General features: G+C 41.5%; 1 protein-coding gene across 2 annotated transcripts in view; it reads right to left on the reverse strand.

The window, feature by feature from the left end:
• Window positions 1-850: 850 nt before the first annotated feature.
• LOC124619759 (serine/threonine-protein phosphatase CPPED1-like) overlaps window positions 851-24,050 on the reverse strand; it is a 128,645-nt gene continuing 105,445 nt past the window's right edge. For both annotated transcript variants that reach the window (XM_047146341.1, XM_047146340.1), the window contains one exon: window positions 851-1,725. In XM_047146341.1, coding sequence (XP_047002297.1) covers window positions 1,526-1,725 — 200 coding nt within the window. In that variant the 3' untranslated portion in view covers window positions 851-1,525. The remainder of the gene's footprint in view (window positions 1,726-24,050) is intronic.

A 24,050-nucleotide genomic window follows, 5' to 3' on the forward strand; every position in this document is an offset into this window, starting at 1 on the left:
CATACTGGTTTCCTGTAGTACCTGAGTAGAAAAACTAATGACATCAAAGTGAGAGAAACAAGTAATACTTCAAGGTCAAGCTTACTATCAGACTCTTTCAGAAAATCAATGCTGAAATCCCCACAAACATTTGCTGCCATCTGTCTGATATATAACATGACAAATAATCTAAATTTTTCAAAAATAGCTGAAGGTTTCCCAATGGGGTCCTACACACAGCTACAATTATAAAAGTACCATTACTTAGTTTAAGCTCACATGCACATGCTTCTATATGTTGAGCTACACAAAATTTTTTGATTTCTTTATTTTTCGCACTATGATAAATTTTAACCTATATGGCAGCTCCTCTTTCTCTCCATAGTGTGCTGAAAGCTTATACTCACCTACATTCACCTTTTCCATAACTGCGACTATACGATGTTCAGACAGGTATAGTACTCCTATTCCATCCTGTTTCTACATCTTCTAAACAAACAAGAAGCTCATCTACTTTGTTTTTTAATCCCCTGATATTCTGATGCAATATACGAACATTATTTTTCATTGTGCTTTTACGAGAATCTTGTAATACTTTAACATCTTTAGTACCTGCCTGTCTGACATCTCGTTAAGCTTAATTTCAGTCAATGCTGAATCATTAGTCTAAAAAAGAAGCACTTCCATGAGTTTCAGTGCCCCCCCCCCCCCCCACCCAACCCCCACCCCCTCCCTTTAAAGATTTTGCTATCATTCCAGCCCATTTACTGTACCCTTCCCTACACCTTAGAATCACACAGTGAAAGACGAGAAAGAATATGCTGTATGAATATGTAATGTGTAAATTAACTAGTAACTTGCAAAGCATAAATTAACAAATAAAATAGTACTTTTTATTTTTTGCCTACAGGATCTGTATGTAATGGCATTATAATGCATGATAAAACACATGGTTTCATGGTCAGTGATTACTTCCTTTGTAAAATGCATTTACATCACTTCCCATTGCAACACATACTTTAATTCATAATGTTATCAAAATAAAATGTAAGATATAATTTGCTTGAAGATCTAGATCATAAGTGTAAAGGATGAAAGTAAGGTATTTTGCTGATCAATAACACTGTGGTGTTCACTAGTGAAGCTTTACATGAATGAAATGATATCACATAAAACTAAGACTACCTTGATAACAGTTTGTATGAACTTATTAAGAAGTTAAAAGTTGTGCATAGAATAGTAAATCACAGAATGTTTACATTAACATTATGTTTAAACTTTGCTTTTTCGTAAAAAATTTAAATTTTTCTCTAATGTATATGTTTTACTTTTCCCCCCTATAATCTTTACTTTTTTCTTTTTTATAGTGACATACAAGGATTACATTTGTCAACATCAAAATAATTCACCTTATTTAAAGAAAGAAAGAAGCAAATGTTCCAACATATATTGACAAAGCCTTTGGAGAAAGGTTGCCACAAAATGCACTGCAATGTGTGTCTCATCCAAACTCTTCACACAGCTTATCATTAAGACTGACACTGTGCTACACTGTGACTTCTTTTGGAACATTATCAAGATCAAAATAAGTATGGGTGATAGCATCATTTTTGACATTAACAACTCTGAATCCAGGTAAATCAGTACCCAGTTGTCCTCCCATTGCAGAAGTTACAATTATTTCCATATCCTTGTAGAATCCTCCAGCATTGCGATGTAAATGACCACAGAACACCTTCTTAACACCTGTAAAATTAAGATTCCAGTTATTATATGTTAAAAGCTCACGGTGAAGAATGTACAACTATAAGAAAGATACAGCACTATTTTAAACGTTAGCATTCCATGTTAGAATCACCAATTTTGTAATATGTGAGGATAATACCAAAGTAAGAACTCTTTTTTTATAAATTAAAGAAATTGTTTTCCATAATATTTAATTTATGTCATTTTAAAAGCTGTACATTTATCTATCTCTCCATGTAATCACCATTTTGGTTGGCACATTTTTGTAGACACTATGATTGTTTTTGTATTGCCATGTCATACCAGCTCACTATCATATCCTTGAGAAAGCACTAAACCTAATCTTTCACCTCATCATTAGAGTTGAATCGCATTCTGGCCAACTGTTCTTTCAACAGATGGTAGTCAGTGGGTGCCAGATCCACACTTAGGTGCATGTTTATGTTCTTCTAAAACGTTTCATGGAGAGTGACAGTTTGATGGATGATATGTGGGCGGCTGCTGTCATGGAGAATGATTACACCCATGCTCAACATTTCCTTCTCTGTTTCTGAAGTAGGCACACCTCAGGCACATATGATCATTATCTCAGGCCAGCTAAAGTGGCTAGATATAGCGGTCATGTGTGTGAGGTGTGCCTACTTGTGTGTGTGTGTGTGTGTGTGTGTGTGTGTGTGTGTGTGTGTGTGTGTTCTGTGTGTTTTCCTTTCTTTTTTAAAGAAGGCTTTGGCCGAAAACTAAGTGTGTAACAGTCTTTTTGTTATGCCTGTCTGCAGCTCAGAGTGTCATCTTCACAATGAATAGCTATCTATTCTTTTCATAATTGTTGATATTTATTTATGATTTCTAGTTTATGCAGACAGTCTAGTGATCTTTTCAAACAATGGAGAAGAGGCAATTAACTGACTTAAAAACCTCCATGAAACAGCAGCTAAAAGTGGACTGAAAATGCCTTACGAAAAAATTCAATACATGGAAGGTTTTCCTCGGTACCTACATGGACAAACCATGTTTACATAGTTTGGTAAAATATTTCAGGTGTCCAAATTTAAATACCTAGGAGCAATTTTCCAAATGAAAAAGAGATTCTAATCATTGGAGGTAGATCAGTAATTAAAGACACAGAAAAGCAGAATGAAAAATACTAAGGCAAATTTTTGGTCCAATCTGTGTTGAGGGAGTCTGTATGAGATAGAAGACTAATGAGTTAAATCAAAATTTAGAGTAAATCTTGGATCCTTTTAGGAAAAGGAGATTGAATTTTGATGCCACTTTCTCAGAACGAATTACAATAGACTCACCAAAAATTCTCTACCTAGCCCTCTCAATGAAAGTTAAAAAGAATTAGATACCATACTTCAATCTGAAAAAGATCTTCAGGAAATAGACATTACAAACAAAATTCTACAGGATAGAGCTGCATTCAAAATTTTATTTGTCGAGCATCAGATTGTAGCTAAACCAAGTGTTACAGCTAAGAGAACATGGACAGAAGAATGTAAGAAAAACCGCTGTGAGAAGATGAAGAGGTTTTGGAAGGAAAAGAAAGCAAGCACGTCAGAAAAAAGTACAATTGCACTCCATAACTGGGCCAACTATATAGTGAGTAGCAATTTATCCTTTTCATAATATTTCGGAAACAATCCGAAGATATAAAACAATTTGGGGCCTCATAATTTATCAATTTATAATTTAGAAACTAATTTTTTGTTTTACAATAAATTGTACATTTTAATACATTTCTCATTTGTTAATATATAAGAAAAAGTGTTACAACTTTTTTATTATTAGATTGGCTGTGAATTACCTAAAACTACTTTCCATAAAGATAATGAACTCACCTATGGAATAAAATGAACTTCAAAGTAAAATTATTTTTAGTTGGTCTTTTCATTGCTAATGGGAAGGGATGAGAGATATCAGGTAGGGTATTGGCTAGCTTCAGCTCAGCATTAAATGCATCTTTCTCATGTAATACTATTCTGTGGCTACTTATATGGTATCTTAATTTTTGTCTGGTATTAAGATGGAGTAGGTGACAGTTTAAATTTTAGTTTATTGCTTTCGCAAGTAATATTACTTTTATGAATATACAACTGTAATGGTAATACACTAAAAGGATGCTAGCTTCCAACATAAGCAATGCTCTTGAAGAGATGTCTCTCAACAACAAAAGTAGAAATAAGTCTGTTATTGTGCTGGGTGACCCTTCACAGGAAAACTAGTGGACCAATTCCCATGGAATTTGGTCCACAAGAAACAAAATAACGGAATGAAATTTAGAATTAAAGACCCAGGCAGGTGCCACATTTGATGACCAATTAAATGATTCTCTGTTTCATTTAGTTTCTAATAATTTCGTAACGCACCTTAATATAAGCCGTCTATCAGTAGGAGTGACGAACAAATTATATGAACTAGAAGTACTGCTGGAGAACACAAGTTCTGTTAAAGCTATATGCTCAAACAAACAGTGGCTTAAAAGTGAATTTATAAACTTGATAAACTCACTTTCAGGTTATAATTTAGCAGCAAGTTTTTGTGGAAAAAACAGTTTTGGAGGATCATACATTCTAGTAGAAGAATCAATGAAGTTTTGAAGTCAGGCAGACTTTTAATTGCTTGAACGAGGTGCTATTATTTGAAAGCTGCTGAATTGAACTTTTAGAATATGGCATCTTAATTATTAGCATATGTCATATCCCTGACTATTCAGCTACTTGTGCATTTCTGGACAAATCTGAAACCTTGCTGTGTAGGTTGCAGGTAGAAAAGTTATGTAAAAAGGTCATAATTTGTACTGACTTCAACATAAATGTAAGAGTTGATCACAGGTTTGCTGTTTCCCTGAAGGTCATGTTATCTACAAATGGCTTAACATTAAACTTTAGTGAGTACACTAGAATAACAGCATCTTCTGCAACATGTATAGATAACGTAGTGAGCAGTATCAACTATGGCGCTACAGAAAAGTTCATCATGGAATTAGGTATATCGGACCATTCAGCCCTTTTTATCTCATTGCCAAATTTAGATAAAAAGTGTAACAGTGAAATGAGTCAGGAACTTCAGCCAACAAAATGTGAATACATTTGTCTCAAGACTAAATGAAACCTGGTCATTCAGCAACCGGTACACAGTAAACACAAATTACAATGCTTTTGTATCAAAATTCATGGGAGTTTTCAATGAATGTTTCCCCTTCATAACAGCACATAACACAAACTGTAAAAGAACTCATGGATAACTGAAGACATCAGGATCTCTAGTATTAGAAAGAGGAAACTGCACATGGAAGCAAAGAGCAACCACGATGCAGAGTTCATCAGCTATGTAAACATATACAAAAGAATATTTGGTAGAGTAGTTAAAAAAGGCAAAACAAATGGCAAACAATAAATACATATCAGATGCCACAAATAAATCAAAAGCTGTATGGTAGATTCTCAAGAGTGAAATAGATGCTGAAAAAACAAAAAAGTTTTAATCATAAATTAGAAATAGTTGGGAAATGATTACAAACTCCAGACATACATGCGAAGAATTCAACAGGTATTTTATAAATTCTGACAAGATTTATGATCTCCCTTCTCCAAACATAAGTGCTAATATGATGCGGCACAGGTGAGGAGAATTCAAATTTACACACGTATCCTGCTATCAAGTGGCTAAAATTATAAAATCCTCAAAAAATCTTGAATCAGTGAGCTGGGATGAAGTTCCAGCTAAAATAACAAAGGCATGATGTGATAATATCACACCACAACTCTGTCACATAATGAATCAGTCATTGGATGAGGGCTGCTTTCCGGACAGGCTGAAGTATGCGAAAGTTCCATCTATCCACAAAAAGGGCAGACAAGATAGGAAATTTTCACCCAGTATCAATACTACCAATTATTTCCAAAATAGTTGAGTGAGTAGTGTGTAACCAACTAGAAAAATATAACAAAAAACATAACATTATTCTTCACAATCAGTATGTATTTAGGAAGGGCCGAAGCACTGTGCAAGTTGTTAATGAACTAATCACTGTTGTTGTTGTGGTGTTCAGTCCAGAGACTGGTTTGATGCAGCTCTCCATGCTACTCTATCCTGTGCAAGCTTACCATCTCCAAGTACCTACTGCAACCTACATTCTTCAGAATCTGCTTAGTGTAGTCATCTCTTGGTCTCCCTCTATGATTTTTACCCTCCACTCTTCCCTTCAATACTAAATCGACGATTCCTTGATGCCTCATAACATGTCCTACCAAACGATCCCTTCTTCTAGTCAAGTTGTGCCACAAACTCCTCTTCTCCCCAATTCTATTCAACACCTCCTCATTAGTTATGTGATCTACCCATCTAATCTTCGGCATTCTTCTGTACCAGCACAAGCTTCTACTCTCTTCTTGTCCAAACTATTTATCGTCCATGTTTCACTTCCATACCTGGCTACACTCCATACAAATACTTTCAGAAATGGCTTCCTGACACTTAAATCTATATTCAATGTTAACAAGTTTCTCTTCTTCAGAAACGCTTTCCTTGCCATTGCCAGTCTACATTTTATATCCTCTCTACTTTGACCATCATCAGTTATTTTGCTCCCCAAATAGCAAAACTCCTTCACCACTTTAAGTGTCTCATTTCCTAATCTAATTCCCTCAGTATCATCCGACTTAATTCGACTACATTCTATTATCCTTGTTTTGCTTTTGTTGATGTTCATCTAATACCCTCCTTTCAAGACACTGTCCATTCCATTCAACTGCTCTTCCAGGTCCTTTTCTGCCTCTGACAGAATTTCAATGTCATCAGCAAACCTCAAAGTTTTATTTCTTCTCGATGGATTTTAATTCCGACTCCGAATTTTTCTTTTGTTTCCTTTACTGCTTGTTCAATATACATACTGAATAGCATCAGGGATAGGCTACAACCCTGTTTCACTCCCTTCCCAATTACTGCTTCCCTTTCATGTCCCTCGACTCTTATAACTGCCATCTGGTTTCTGTATAAATTGTAAATAACCTTTCACTCACTGTGTTTGACCCCTGCCACATTCAGAATTTGAAAGAGAGTATTCCAGTCAAATTTGTCAAAAGCTTTCTCTGCGTCTACAAATGCTAGAAACATAGGTTTGCCTTTCCTTAATCTATTTTCTAAGGTAAGTTGTAGGGTCAGTATTGCCTCATGTCTTCCAGCATTTCTACAGAAACCAAACCGATCCTCCCTGAAGTCGGCTTCTACCAATTTTTCCATTCGTCTGTAAAGAATTCATGTTAGTATTTTGATCTGTGACTTATTAAGCTGATAGTGTGGTAATTTTGACACCTGTCAACATCTGCTTTCTTTGGGATTGGAATTATTATATTCTTTTTGAAGTCTGAGGGTATTTCACCTGTCGCATACATCTTACTCACTAGATGGTAGAGATTTGTCAGGGCTGGCTCTCCCAACACTATCAGTAGTTCTAATGGAATGCTGTCTACTCTTGGGGCCTTGTTTTGACTGAGGTCTTTCAGTGCTCTGTGAAATTGTACATGCAGTATCATACTTCCCATTTCATCTTCATCTACACCCTCCCATTTCCATAATATTGTCCTCAAGCACATTGCTCTTGTATAGACCCACTATATATTCTTTCCACCTTTCCGCTTTCCCTTCTTTGCTTAGAACTGGGTTTCCATTTGAGCTCTTGATATTCATGCAAGTGGTTCTCTTTTCTTCAAATGTCTCTTTAATTTTCTTGTAAGCACTATCTATCTTAACCCTAATGAAATATGCCTCTACATCCTTACATTTGTCCTCCAGCCATCCCTGCTTAGCCATTTTCACTTCCTGTCGATCTCATTTTTGAGATGTTTGTATTCCTTTTTGCCTGCTTTATTTACTGCATTTTTATATTTTCTCCTTTTGTCAATTAAATTCAATATCTCTTCTGTTACCCAAGGATTTCTAATTGCCCTCGTCTTTTTACCAACTTGATCCTCTGCTGCCTTTACTATTTCATCCTTCAAAGCTACCCATTCTTCTTCCACTGTATTTCTTTGCCCTGTTCTTGTCAATCGTTCCCTAATGCTCTCTCTGAAACTCTGTACAACCTCTGGTTTAGTCAGTTTATCCAGGTCCCATCTCCTTAAATTCCCACCTTTTTGCAATTTCTTCAGATTTAATCTACAGTTCATAACCAATAGATTGTTATCAGATTCCACATCTACATTTACACTCTGCAAGCCACCCAACAGTGTGTGGCAGAGGGCACTTTACATGCCACTGTCATTACCTCCCTTTCCTGTTCCAGTTGCGTATGGTTTGCGGGAAGAACGACTGCCGGAAAGCCTCCATGCACGCTCGAATCTCTCTAGTTTTACATTTGTGATCTCCTCAGGAGGTATAAGTAGGGGGAAGCAATATATTCTATACCTCATCCGGAAATGCACCCTCTCAAAAACTGGACAGCAAGCTACACCGCGATGCAGAGCACCTCTCTTGCAGAGTCTGCCACTTGAGTTTGCTAAACATCTCTGTAATGCTATCACGCTTACCAAATAACCCTGTGACGAAACGCGCCGCTCTTCTTTGGATCTTCTCTATCTCCTCTATCAACCCGACCTGGTACGGATCTCACACTGATGAGCAATACTCAAGTATAGGTCGGGCGAGTGTTTTGTAAGTCACCTCCTTTATTGATGGACTAAATTTTCTAAGGACTCTCCCAATGAATCTCAACCTGGCACCCGCCTTATCAACAATTAATTTTATATTATCATTCCACTTCAAATTGTTCCGTACGCATACTCCAAGATATTTTACAGAAGTAACTGCTACCAGTGTTTGTTCGGCTATCATATAATCATATAATAAAGGATCCTTCTTTCTATGTATTAGCAATACATTACATTTGTGTATGTTAAGGGTCAGTTGCCACTCCCTGCACCAAGTGCCTATCCGCTGCAGATCTTCCTGCATTTTGCTGCAATTTTCTAATGCTGCAACTTCTGCATCATCCGCCAAAAACCACATGGAACTTCCAACACTATCTAATAGGTCTTTTATATATACTGTGAAAAGCAATGGTCCCATAACACTCCCCTGTGACATGCCAGAGGTTACTTTAATGTCTGCAGATGTCTCTCCATTGAGAACAACATGCTGTGTTCTGTTTGCTAAAAACTCTTCATCTAGACATGCAGCTGGTCTGATATTCCGTAGGCTCTTACTTTGTTTATCAGGCGACAGTGCGGAACTGTATCGAACGCCTTCCGGAAGTCAAGGAAAATAGCATCTACCTGGGAGCCTGTATCTAATATTTTCTGGGTCTCATGAACAAATAAAGCGAGTTGAGTCTCACACGATCGCTGTTTCCGGAATCCATGTTGATTTCTAGAGAGTAGATTCTGGGTTTCCAGAAACGACATGATACGCGAGCAAAAAACATGTTCTAAAATTCTACAACAGATCGATGTCAGAGATATAGGCCTATAGTTTTGCGCATCTGCTCAACGACCCTTCTCAAAAACTGGAACTACCTGTGCTCTTTTCCAATCATTTGGAACCTTTGATTTTCTGCAGCTCAGTCTGGATGAAGTGCCATTTGGCTTCTCCCACCCAACACCTGTCCCTCTGAACTGCAGAGATGGGAACTTGCACTCCACCACATCCTTTCATCCCGCCATCCCCCAGGACTGAACCTACGTTAAACAACCTCACTCCCATTCACTCTTCAGTCTTCTCCTGTTTCCCTTTCCTCTTTAGCCATTCACGCATCTATTCATCCTACATAGTTGTTTTTATCTTTATACTGTATACCTCTTTACTTCTGTTGCATCCTCTTTGGTTTGAAGCTGGCACAGTACTTACAGTAGAATATCTTTGGCTTCCCTCTGACAACCATGCCTCCATCCTTGCTACCCTCCCTGTTTTTCTTCCCTGTTGCTTCATAACCTGGGTTGTGAGTAACTGAATCCACTTTCCCTTCTTCCCTTTCATTCCCCTCTCTCCTCCCTGATGAAGGAACATTTGTTCCGAAAGCTAGAAACGTAAATTTTCGGTTCTGTTTTTTGTGTATCTATCGGCTGTACTGAGCTGAGGCATTTAGATCACCTATATGGTCCACATCCTTCATTGTTTTGTCCCTTTTGTTAGCTATCACTTACATCTGTCATCTAAACACTTTCTCTTCTTCAGTGTTTTATATATACATAAATAAATAGTTTCGTCACCAACTGTGCTAGTTTCATTTTCCTCCTATTATCTTGTTCCATTTATAGTCCACTTCTCCTTTTTTATTTATTGTTTTATTTATTTAACATTCCACAGATTTAACGTTCGTTATTCGCTGTTCTCCAGCCAACAATCACTGCCAACAATCTCTTCCACACCTACCAGTATCATCCATTTCCGTCGATTCCGTGTTGCTGGCGATAATTTTGTGTCATTAGCTATCTTTCTCTGCCACAGGAAAATTTTTTTTTTGGGACATTTCTGTACCACCCGTGAATTTTTTGCGGCACGTGCGATCTTTTTTGCGGCACGCACGATCTTTTTTGCTGCATGCGCGATCTTTTTTTCGCCACTCGCTATCTCAGTTTTTGAGCAACGTGTGTTCTTTTCCCCTGATCTGGACATACTTGCTTGGTCTGGTCAACTTTTTCCGTATTTTTCTTATTTAGTGGTCTTCCTTTGGTATTGAACATTACCAACACAATTTCTTTCTTTCTCGTCCTTCCCTCCGTGTTTTATTCCTTCTTATGATTACTATTTTAACTTTAGTTATTTAATTTCCCTACCCACCAGTTACCCATTACGTACCCTAATCCTATACCACATTATTTACACTCCTGGAAATTGAAATAAGAACACCGTGAATTCATTGTCCCAGGAAGGGGAAACTTTATTGACACATTCCTGGGGTCAGATACATCACATGATCACACTGACAGAACCACAGGCACATAGACACAGGCAACAGAGCATGCACAATGTCGGCACTAGTACAGCGTATATCCACCTTTCGCAGCAATGCAGGCTGCTATTCTCCCATGGAGACGATCGTAGAGATGCTGGATGTAGTCCTGTGGAACGGCTTGCCATGCCATTTCCACCTGGCGCCTCAGTTGGACCAGCGTTCGTGCTGGACGTGCAGACCGCGTGAGGCAACACTTCATCCAGTCCCAAACATGCTCAATGGGGGACAGATCCGGAGATCTTGCTGGCCAGGGTAGTTGACTTACACCTTCTAGAGCACATTGGGTGGCACGGGATACATGCGGACGTGCATTGTCCTGTTGGAACAGCAACTTCCCTTGCCGGTCTAGGAATGGAAGAACGATGGGTTCGATGACGGTTTGGATGTACCGTGCACTATTCAGTGTCCCCTCGACGATCACCAGTGGTGTACGGCCAGTGTAGGAGATCGCTCCCCACACCATGGTGCCGGGTGTTGGCCCTGTGTGCCTCGGTCGTATGCAGTCCTGATTGTGGCGCTCACCTGCACGGCGCCAAACACGCATACGACCATCATTGGCACCAAGGCAGAAGCGACTCTCATCGCTGAAGACGACATGTCTCCATTCGTCCCTCCATTCACGCCTGTCGCGACACCACTGGAGGCGGGCTGCACGATGTTGGGGTGTCAGTGGAAGACGGCCTAACGGTGTGCGGGACCGTAGCCCAGCTTCATGGAGACGGTTGCGAATGGTCCTCGCCGATACCCCAGGAGCAACAGTGTCCCTAATTTGCTGGGAAGTGGCGGTGCGGTCCCCTACGGCACTGCGTAGGATCCTACGGTCTTGGCGTGCATCCGTGCGTCGCTGCGGTCCGGTCCCAGGTCGACGGGCACGTGCACCTTCCGCCGACCACTGGCGACGACATCGATGTACTGTGGAGACCTCACGCCCCATGTGTTGAGTAATTCGGCGGTACGTCCACCCGGCCTCCCGCATGCCCACTATACGCCCTCGCTCAAAGTCCGTCAACTGCACATACGGTTCACGTCCACGCTGTCGCAGCATGCTACCAGTGTTAAAGACTGCGATGGAGCTCCGTATGCCACGGCAAACTGGCTGACACTGACGGCGGCGGTGCACAAATGCTGCGCAGCTAGCGCCATTCGACGGCCAACACCGCGGTTCCTGGTGTGTCCGCTGTGCCGTGCGTGTGATCATTGCTTGTACAGCCCTCTCGCAGTGTCCGGAGCAAGTATGGTGGGTCTGACACACCGGTGTCAATGTGTTCTTTTTTCCATTTCCAGGAGTGTACATTCATTCCGGAAACATGCATTCACCGTAGCCAAACTGCAATCCCACATACTTTTCCTCCGGTCCTGCTTAACCTTTGGAATTACCCCTAAAGGACTTACCTTAAAAATTCCCATCTCTGGGTGCAATTCCTCCTTCCACCAGTCTCTCCTGGAGTTCCAGAACCTTCAATCGTTAGCCCTTACCCAACTTGTCCTGAATCTCTACACTACTTCATGTAACCACCACTCACAACAGCGCCTATCTCTCTTCAAAGTCCTCCACCTCTCAAACCCTTGCTTGGAGAACACACTCATGAACATCATCCTAGAAGCCAGCTGCAAACTTGAGTTCCATGCCACACACCACCTGAAAAAACTATCCACAGTGCTAGTGCAACACCTAAGAAGTGCGGTCCCTCTCCCTATCCCTCACAAACACCAACCACAACAGAACCTTCAACAAACCCCCCTCATAGCCAACAAACCTAGCCTAGCCACCCTACTCAATCTCCCCATCCCAGCACATACCCCACACAGACCAAATCTCAACTATAACCACAGTCAAATGCCACATATCACCAGTCCCAGTTCAGTTCTAAACCTCTCATCCAGATCCCTCTCTCCTCCAGAGACATCTGTTCTATCAAAAGGCTTAACCTTTAGCCCCACGCCTAAATTCAACCACACTGCCCTGGTTAAAGATCTCCTCTCATTCACCCGGAACCTCAACTGGAAATATCACTTCGCTACCCAAACACAGCCCCAAAATACTAGACCCAGTGTTGAACCCTGTCTGGAACAGTTCCGACCGACTTCTCAAAGGGATCCTCCTCCCCTCCCCCAAAACCATCCCTTGCAGACATTTCATTTCAGGAATTCCTCACATCCAGTGTTGCCTCCCAGTCCTTCTTGAAGAACATCCCGACAACCCCCAACATCACCCCAGCTGAATCCCGTGCCATTAAGGAGCTGAAAACAGACCTCTCTATTGTCATCCTCCCGGCGGATAAAGGCTCCACAACTGTGGTACTTGACCGTGTGGAGTATGTGGCAGAAGGACTGCGTCAACTCTCCGACACCTCAACCTACAAAGCTGTTACCCAGAATCCCATTCCCTCCATCCAGACTGAGCTGCAGAAAATCCTAAAAATCCAAGGTCCCTCACAAGGCCTCACAACGGCTCCCATAGACTTACTCACTCCACCTGAGCCCCGTACTCCTACCTTCTACCTATTACCCAAAATCCACAAAGAGAACCATCCTGGCCGTCCCATTGTGGCAGGCTTCAAAGCCCCAACAGAACGTATCTCAGCTCTGGTAGACCAACATCTCCAACCTATCACCCGCACACTCCCATCCTACATCAAAGACACAAACCACTTCCTAGAACGCCTCAAATCCATTCCCACTGCTCTCCCACCTGAAACCTTTCTTGTCACCATAGATGCTACATCCCTTTACACAAACATCCCACATACCCATGGTCTCTCTGCTCTTGAGCATTATCTCTCCCAACGCCCACCCGAAGATCTTCCAAAAACCTCGTTCCTTATCACACTTACCAACTTCATTCTAACCCATAATTACTTCACCTTTGAAGGCCAGACCTACAAACAAATCAGGGGAACGGCCATGGGAACCAGGATAGCTCAGTCCTATGCCAACCTCTTCATGGGCCGCATGGAGGAGGCTTTCCTGAAGACCCAACAGCTGCTTCCCCTGGCCTGGTATAGGTTTATAGATGACATCTTTGTGGTCTGGACTCATGGTGAAGAAACACTCCTTAATTTCCTCCATAACCTCAACTCCTTTTCGAATCTGAATTTCACCTGGTCCTTCTCCAAAACCCAAGCCACCTTCCTGGATGTTGACCTTCATCTTGTTGATGCTCACATCCACACCTCTCTCCATATCAAACCCACAAACAAACAACAGTACCTTCACTTTGATAGCTGCCATCCATTCCACATCAAACGTTCCCTTCCCTACAGCCTAGGTATTCGTGGCAAACGTATCTGCTCCAGTGATGAATCCCTCAACAATTACACCAATAACCTGACCAGTGCTTTCCTCTCCCGCAACTATCCTGCAGACCTTGTCCACAAACAGATCTCCCGAGCAATACATTCCTCCCTGTCCAACAACAATGTTCCTATCCCCAGACCACACAGAAGCATCCCCCTTGTCACCCAATATTATCCTGGCCTCGAATACATCAACAAATTACTCCGCCAGGGATATGACTTTCTCAAGTCAACCCCTGAAATGAGATCATCCCTTGACAAAATTCTCCCCACACCACCCAGAGTTGCCTTTCGTCACCCCCCTAACCTCTGTAAAATCCTTGTTAAACCCTGCAATATTCCCAGACTACCTTCTCTACCCAGCGGTTCCTACCCCTGTAACCGACCCCACTGCAAAACCTGCCCCATGCATCCCCCGACAACCACCTACTCCAGCCCCGCTACTGGTAAAACACACACAATTCAAGGCAGGGCCACGTGTGAAACTACACATGTCATTTATCAGCTGACATGCCTGCACTGCACAGCCTTTTACATCGGTATGACAACAACTAAACTGGCTGAGCACATGAACGGACACAGACGAACTGTCCGCCTAGGAGATGTCCAATACCCAGTAGCGGAGCATGCCCTCCAGCATAATTCTAGGGACCTAGGAACCTGCTACACCGTATGTGCCATTTGGCTTCTCCCACCCAACACCAGTCCCTCTGAACTGCGGAGATGGGAACTTGCACTCCAACACATCCTTTCATCCCGCCATCCCCCAGGACTGAACCTACGTTAAACAACCTCACTCCCATTCACTCTTCAGTCTTCTCCTGTTTCCCTTTCCTCTTTAGCCATTCACGCATCTATTCATCCTACATAGTTGTGTTTATCTTTATACTGTATACCTCTTTACTTCTGTTGCATCCTCTTTGGTTTGAAGCTGGCACAGTACTTACAGTAGAATATCTTTGGCTTCCCTCTGACAACCATGCCTCCATTCTTGCTACCCTCCCTGTTTTCCTTCCCTGTTGCTTCATAACCTGGGTTGTGAGTAACTGAATCCACTTTCCCTTCTTCCCTTTCTTTCCCCTCTCTCCTCCCTGATGAAGGAACATTTGTTCCAAAAGCTAGGAACGTAAATTTTCGGTTCTGTTTTTTGTGTATCTATCGGCTGTACTGAGCTGAGGTAAGTATTGGCCAGCCCCTCTATCTCTTTGTTAGTATTTGTTTCACATCTTTATATGAGATTTTCCATTTACCATTATATAATCTAGCCAAAACTTTCCAGTGTCTCCAGGCCTCTTCCACATATACGTCCTTCTTTCATGATTCTTGAACCACGTATTAGCTATGATTAAATTATTCTCTGTGCAAAATTCTACCAGGCACCTTCCTCTTTCATTCCTTACCCCCACTCCATATTCACCTACTATGTTTCCTTCTTTTCCTTTTCCTACTATCAATTCCAGTCCCCCATGGCTATTAAATTTTCATCTCCCTTCACTATCTGAATAATTTCTTTTATCTCATCATACATTTCTTCAATCTCTTTGTCATATGCAGAGCTAGACGGCATATAAACTTGTACTGTTGTGGTTGACATAGGCTTTGTGTCTATCTTGGCTACAATAATGCGTTCACTATGCTGTTCATAGTAGCTTACCCATTATTAAACCTACTCCTGCATTACGCCTATTTGATTTTGTATTTATAACCCTGTATTCAACTGACCAGAAGTCTTAGTCCTCCTGCCATCAAACTTCACTAATTCCCACTATATCTAATTTTAAGCTATCCTTTTCCCTTTTTAAATTTTCTAACCTACCTGCCCGATTAATGGATCTGACATTCCACACTCCGATCCATAGAATGTCAGTTTTCTTTCTCCTGATAACGACATCCTCCTGAGTAGTCCGAATATTTTACCCAAGAGGACGCCATCATCATTTAACCATACAGTTAAGCTGCATGCCCTTGGGAAAAATTACGGCTGTAGTTTCCCCTTGCTTTCAGCCGTTCGCAGTACCAGCACAGCAAGGCCTTTTTTGTTAGTGTTACAAGGCCAGATCAGTCAATCATCCAGACTGTTGCCCCTGCAACTACTGAAAAGGCTGCTGCCCCTCTTGAGGAACCACACATTTGTCTGGCATCTCAACAGATACCCCTACGTTGTGGTTGCACCTACGGCACAGTTATCTGTATTGCTGAGGCACAAAAGCCTCCCCACCAACGGCAAGGTCCATGGTTCTTTAGGGGGGGGGGGGGATTTACTGGTTATGAACTATATAGCTGATCAGGAGGATGTAAGTTGCAGTAGTTATTTGGAGATGTAGAAGCCTGCGCAGGATGGAGTAGCATGGAGAGCTGCATCAAACCAGTCTTCAGACTGCAGACCACAGCAACAAATTCTGTATTGGGGGACTTTATGAACAATATTAATTTGGTGGAAGAAAATTCAGCATCTTGGCTTAAGGCAATGGTTTAATATTAAATGAAAAGAATAATCCGAATATGTAGTTCATCCTATTAGAAATTAACAGTACACAGAAGATACATGTGAACTGTCATGTCAAGTACAAAAACAATAAGTTATTAAGAATACACCCACACAGCTGCCTTATGTAACTTTAGAATATGGAAAAACACCTGTTTTTCCATTAAGAAGCGGATTAGTACTCTGGGGAAACAGCAAAAGTATTACACTCTAAGGAAAAGAAGAAAATAAAATAAATTAAAAATAAAAGAATGATGCATTACAAAGGAATTATCCAAATAGGACAGAAATTGGGTAATGTGATATACATGTGCAGATGAACAAATAATTGCAACTTCAGAAGAACTGGAAGGTTTATTCAAAGGAATAGCTTCACAAATTGAGCAAGTCAATTATGTGTTGGTCCACCTCTGGCACTTTTGCAAGCAGTTATTCAGCTTGTCGTTCATTGACAGAGTTACTGGATGTCCTCATAAGGGATATCATACCAAATTCTGTCCAAATGGAGCATTAGATCATCAGAATCCTGAGCTGGTTGGAGGCACCTGCCAATAATGCCCCAAATGTTCTCAACTGGGGAGAGATTCATTGACATTGCTGGCCAAGCTAGGGTTTGGAAAGCACGAAGGCAAACAGGATGGCTTGCCATGAAGGGCAACAAACAGGAAACAGTATTCACAAGAGGTAAGGACTTTATTCATAAATGCGTTGCATTTTTCATTGATTCCATGAACACTGTATACATCACTCCAGTTTCTGTCTCTGAGGAGTGTCCTAATATAATTAATTTTTGGCTTGCTGACTACCCCCTTCAATGCAGATTTATTGGTTTTATGACCTGTTCATTATTAATATTTAACAAAAGGAAGTGCTTGTCATGGGCTGACATGCCACTTACTACTGGCTTTGTAATATAATTTTATTCATTACAGTTTTCTATAAGGATATTATCAGTGGCTTGTGAAATCTGATACAAAGTGATACCAAATAATAGATGAGACAGTGGCACAGAATATGCAACACACTTTTATCAATACATAGAAGAATACACAACGTAACACACTTGAGTCATGGAGTGAACTACACTGCTACCGTCAACCATCAGAGACAAGACCACAAGTCATTTTCTCTGGCCAGCAATCCTAACGTTCCAACAGAGTGCATCCCCCCCCCCCCCCCCAATCTCTCCCAGTAATGTGGAGCATGGGCTGGAGGCAACATCTGGGGGAGATAGGGGAGGGGGAGAGAAGAAGTGCGGGCAAGGGTGGTCTGGGTGCTGTGTGCAGAGATGATAGTCACGGAAATGGGCAGATGCGTGGATGGTACAGCCTGCACGGGTGGGCATGGGAGGGGGAGGTGGGGAAGATGTACCCCCAGGATATGTGTGTACGATGGGTCCGTGAAGAGCTCACTGTCCGGAGGGCGTGGGCAAGTAGTGGAGATGGCCAGAGAGCCATCATCAATGAAATGTGCAAGTAGGGTTGTGGAGTTGACTTTACCAGGTAAGGTGAGAACTTCCCGTAAATGGTGTACTGGGACCTCAGGTGAGACTGTGCAGTCATTGTGGACCCCTGGGACTGCCAGCTCCTTGTCTGTAACTGGAGACTAAGATCCTCATGGCATAAGCAACAGACGTCGAGTAGCGTCTGGAAATGAGGGAATGCAGTCGCAGGGGGAGGAGGGTCGGGAGTTGGGGGGAAATCCATCATGAGGGTAAAGTCTTTATCAGGGGGCTTGTTGATGAGATATCAGGCAGGTTTCAGTCAGCTGACAGGAACCAGGAGTGGCTTCCCATTAAGCAAAGCGTCACAGGTGTTGGAGCCATATTGGAGAACACTATGAGGGTCCAAGAATGGCAGACAGACTGTGTTATGGACAGCATCGTCATGCGGAATTATGTAGTCGCACACGACTATGTCCTTGGAAACAAAAATTTTAGGAGGGGTATGGATGGAGGGGGGGGGGGGGGGGGGGAGGAGCGGGGACGCATGAAGGTTAGCAATGTGACACCAGACGCTGTTAACCATGGTGGGAAGTGAGGTGGGGCGGTCAGAAGAGACAAGGTCACTGGGGATAGATAGTCTCTCACCATATAAAATCTCAGCTACAGAGGCTTTGAGGTCTTGTTTATGCACTGTGCTGTCACCCAACAGAACCCATGGAAGTACTCACTCCCACGACTCATAAGAGTAGACTTTATGGCCTGATGCCACGTCTCAAAAAGCCTATTAGCTTGAGGGTTTTAGGCAGTTGTTCTGTAATGGGTAATGCCACATAGTTTACTGAGTTCAGCAAACAGTGAGGACTCAAAGTGCCTACCTTAGTCCATGGTTATGGAGGTGCTCAAGGATGTGCTCAAGGATGTACAGACAGTTGTTTGGAGCAACGTTGGAAGCCAGCAGCCAGGTGGGACTTTATGTATGTTGAGATGCCTTACACATTGTTCACAGCTTGAGGCAACTCTTGTGGTCTATGAGGGGAGTTCGGGTAGTCACAAGGTTGACAACGACAGAGGTGAGACTGTGTGTGCATGTCTGCCAATGTACTGGAAGTGACAGCTGGGGCAGAGTTTTTTGTAAACGTAGGTGTTGGTAGCAGCTGTGACATCAGCATCAGAGGGGCCAGGAGTGCTTGGTGTCTGCAGAAGGTTGCGCACATTGCAATGCAGCGTGTGTATCGATACCATTGTTGGGAGATTTGTTGATGCTGTGCTTATGTCGAGAAATGGCGAGAATGCAGTCAGTCAGGAAAATGCGGGCATCGGGAGACTGGTCACTAGTGGCAAGTAAAGTCAACTGCACCTGGGATGGGAACTTAACAACCCAGATCGTCCACAGCACTTTGTCAGGCATGACATACAGGTCTATTTTGCTGCGAAGATGCCACCACAATTCAGACGGGGTCCCATCCTGTAAGTGTTCCCTGTAAAGTACCTGGTGTAGTTGCTCTTCAGGAGTCTGGGAGAGGCCTCGTAAGAGCATTGTTCTGGCAGTCCTATTATTGTCTGTAAGTGGCGGTGCCAGGATGATGTAGAAAATGTCAGCGTGGGTGCCAAGCTGGCTGAGTCGAGTGACGTACTTTGTGCTGTCCGTGACGATGGCATTGGAGGTGAACATACTTTCGACAATCGCAAACCACAGGTGTGGGTTGTGATGTGTTGGCAGAAGAACCAACACCTTGCAGCTAGAGGAGGCCGAAATGCACGCGTTTAAGCTCACGCAGACTGGCGTGAGGCCTGGAACAATTAAAGGAGTTGAGTCTAATAAGAAAAGAACGTAGTTCTTGGAATACTTAACTTTAATCCATAATTGGAGAACATCGCTCTTGATGATACATAATTACAATCTCAATATAAACTGGTAATGGCGCCTTGCTAGGTCGTAGCAAATGACGTAGCTGAAGGCTATGCTAACTATCGTCTCGGCAAATGAGAGTGTATTTGTCAGTATATAATCGCTAGCAAAGTCTGCTGTACAACTGGGGGAGAGTGCTAGGAAGTCTCTCTAGACCTGCTGTGTGGCGGCGCTCGGTCTGCAATCACTGACAGTGGCGACACGCGGGTCCGACGTATACTACTGGACCGCGGCCGATTTAAAGGCTACCACCTAGTAAGTGTGGTGTCTGGCGGTGACACCACAGGTTGTCCATTTGGAATGGCAGTAGTGTGAGCCATTAAGCAGTCGACTGTTCAACTCAGTGATGTGGTTGGAATATGGAGAGAACTGCGTGTGGGCAATGGTTGGTAATGCAGCTGGCTCCACGAACTGGAGGATATATAGCCTGCCACATGGTGAGGATGAGACGGTATATCTATCAGGTGGACATGTGTCTGATGCGTGCGATAATGGCCACGATGCAGTTGGCATGGATCATAGTCCAAAGCGTGAAAATGTTGACAGAATGCAGAGGTAGATGTTACACTGGTAGAGTCCATAACAAAGTCAATATGTAGATTGTCAATTGCATTGTATCGTTGTGCCCCTACGATGTGTGACTAGGCTGCAACTTGAGAAGTATCACTGTCACTTTTAATCACTTGGGCAACTTACAGAGCACTGTTCATGACAGTCAATAGTGACGGATGCAAGAGTTTGACCAAATTTGCGGTCAGTGTAATACAATGCGGATGTGATAGCCACATTGTGGTGGCACAAATTTGCACTATTTTAGCATTCATTCAAAGTATGGGGTCACGAATATGGAACTCCAGTACACAGTGATAGCTAACGATAGATGACACAGAGGTATGGAGAACACAACACACTTTATTTTATAGGAACTTGATAAATATCAGAATACATGACATAACACACTCAAGTCATAGAGTGAACTGCACTCCTACCACCAACCATCAGAGATAAGACCGCAAGTAGTTTTCTCTGGCCAGAGATGCTAACATTCCGACAGGCTCTTTGTGAGCAGTGAGTAACTCTAGTTGGAAAGTTTACAGCAGGAATTAAGTTCAATGATAATATTACTTACTGTAATAAATTCTTATTGGAGGAATTGTTAAGAGAATCTGCATTAAAGTCACCAGCAACCACTATTTCCTTGTTTTTTGCTGTTAAATAGGCCAGTGGAACTTCAAGATGAATTATGAACAGATTAAACTTCCCTGCAGGTGCTCATTATACATTTCTTAATATGAAGGATTTATTACAAAATTCTGCTTCCATTGCACATGCTTCCACGTGCTGCTCTAGGAAAACTTATGAATATCCATGTTCTTAAATTTATGACACTTCCTAATGAATATGGGAACTGCTCCTTTCTCCATTTCTGCTCTACAAATGTGAGATGCTATCCTAAATCCTGCAACACTTACACATCTACACCAGTATTCATATGATGTTTAAAGAGGCAGATTATATCAACTGGCTTTGATGACTAATTAATCAATGCATATAAGTAGTTCATTAATTTTAGTTTAATCCTCCAATATTTTGATATAATAAAGAAAGCTGGCATTTCAGAATGGCTGAGATAAAATTGGGTGGAAATAAAATTTCCAGTGATTGCTGAAAATTTTTAACTTTCATCTGTTTGTGATAGTGAAATAAGCCAGAATGATGTTGTTGGGTTTCTTTCACTAACTCAGGGTTAATTTCAATCCTAACCTCTCTTAAAACTTGACTTCTTTCTGTCCTCTCTTCTCTAAAAAAGGCACTGCTCTGACACATGTAACCATGAGTATTTTATCACTCCTGACAGTGCATCCCCCTTCAATTTTCTGCTATTAGCACGCCCTTTCCTATTGAGCTGAAAGCCATACCTAATATAAACTCATCTACTGACGGGATTAACAGGGACCACACAAATATGGTACCCTGCACTCGACATAAGCAGCCATTCCAATTCCAAATTAACTCTGCTGACAGAAAGAGTTCAAATGATTTTTTTCATATTTAATAAATGATTTGTAGACAACTCATTGTTATCAATTTCCTCAACAGTTTCTTCACCAACAAGGTTTGAAACAATACTGCACTCGCTATTTATTACAGTTTTTAACATTTAAAAACAAAACAAACTTACCGTCTGTCAGTGTAACTGATGAATAGTTTGTGTGTGTGTGTGTGTGTGTGTGTGTGTGTGTGTGTGTGTGTGTGTGTGTGTGTGTGTGTGTTACGTGACCTTACTGCCTGTTTCAGCACACATGCCACCAGATTCACTCCCCAGAACTCCACATGTGGGAACAGGTGTTACATCATGTCCTTGGTCTTAATTATGTTAATTTCTTAGGTCTCAGCATTTCTTCTCAGTAACTATTCCTTTCCCCATTCCTGTCTCGTTTTCTATATCTTTTATTTACTGACCTATCTATTTTTTCCCACTCCCCCCCACCTCTACCACATACAATGTAGAATAGCTTTCCACTCGTATTAACTCATGTACAATATTTTGTTAAAGTGCACGTCATTTATGACGGCGGCCGAGTTTAGGTTCGTTCTGATGTCACAAAACACAGTCAGCCAATGAACAGAGAACGACATTGCCAGAGCTTGACTGCAGTACAGGGCAGGGACGAGTGTCTTCAGTTTTAGAAACGTTCAGTCATAAATAAAGTAACTGAACGAAATCAATGCCTTGATAGCAGAATTTCTTTTATAGAAAGTTTGGAAAAACATTCTTTATACCAATTGCTTCATATTCTATTAATTAATTAAACCAAACAAACAATAAGCCCCCTAATTCAGACGATAGCAAGGAAAGGTGTTTGTATCATCCTCACTAACCGCTTTTTCGCTATAAAGAACAGCAGTAATTGTTTATTCCTATTGTACTTCGACGAAACGTGAGTAATTCATAGTCATACCAACAGTGTTTGTCGGTATTTTGCGTCCCAGTTTAAGGTCCTCCAGGAGCTATATTGAATTATGAGCTGCGTTAGCATAATGGTTAATGCGTTTGGCTGCTAAGCGAAAGGTTCCGAGTTCAAACCTTGTTCTGTGCTTAATACTTTCTTTATTTAAAAACAATATCGAAGTGTCATACTTTATGAATTTTATTCATTTGAATGTAATTTTTTGAAATTTCTAGTGTCATCTGAAATCAACCATACGGAAAGTATACGCTATGGACTTTTACCTCTGCAAAATCTTCAAAATTTCGTGCAGTGGTTTACTACATTTAATGCTGCACAATAACTGCGTTGAACATCGAAACAAAATTAAGTCATTTATGGGGGGAAGGTATCAGTCAAGAAGATGTGTAAAAATCAAATTTTTGGGCCAAATAGTTTTTGTGAAATCGAATGATAAGTGTGTCAAAGCAGTCGGAACACCAGTGTCTCCACAGGCGAGCAGTACAATGATGACAAAATCGCGCACAGCGCAGAATGCGGGGAGCACGTCTCTGTAGCAGTGAAAGGGTTAATGCGGCCGTGGTGGCTTTACTTCATAAACTGCGTGCTCCCCTCTAAACGTAAGTTTGCTTGGCGCGTGCAACTGGCAATGCAGCAATCTCCCGCGTCTGGGCGGACATGCGCAAACCGCCAAGATAAAAGAATTGAACTACAGTAATCTCTGTCATGCATATGTCCCTACATTCCACCTTTATGCTCTCAGGTTTTCAAATCTTGTCTGGTGCAATCTCCAACAATCACTTTTGCCTTCTCATCCCATCCACAAAGTTCCACATCATTAAGTTTTATCATTCAAATGATCAATGTAACATGAAACTAACTAACTAACTTTAGTCATATTCAAATGACGACATTACTTACAGTAATTAACATTAAACACTCTCATTCCTCACCAATCATTTTAAGACATAATATTTCACAGAGTGATAAATCAAACTTAATACTAAAAATTGCTGTTCCATGAACTGTGTTTTATGTTAATTATTTGTAAAGTGATTAATTAGTACATTTTATAATTTTGTTCTCTTAGCAGACAGATTATAATAATCTCAATAAAGCATGTGTGCCAATCGACAGCTCTCCTCAATCTTGTCTGCAAAGTTGTATATTCAAAAGTTATAATTAAACTAGTTTTTATGATAATTAATCATATCTCAGCATCAATACCTCCTCTGATAATCAAACTCCTCTGACAGCATTTCTAACTCGAAACTGTGGCATACACTT

The sequence above is a fragment of the Schistocerca americana genome, chromosome 6 (assembly GCF_021461395.2).
Source record: "Schistocerca americana isolate TAMUIC-IGC-003095 chromosome 6, iqSchAmer2.1, whole genome shotgun sequence".
Taxonomy (NCBI): Eukaryota; Metazoa; Arthropoda; class Insecta; order Orthoptera; family Acrididae; genus Schistocerca; species Schistocerca americana.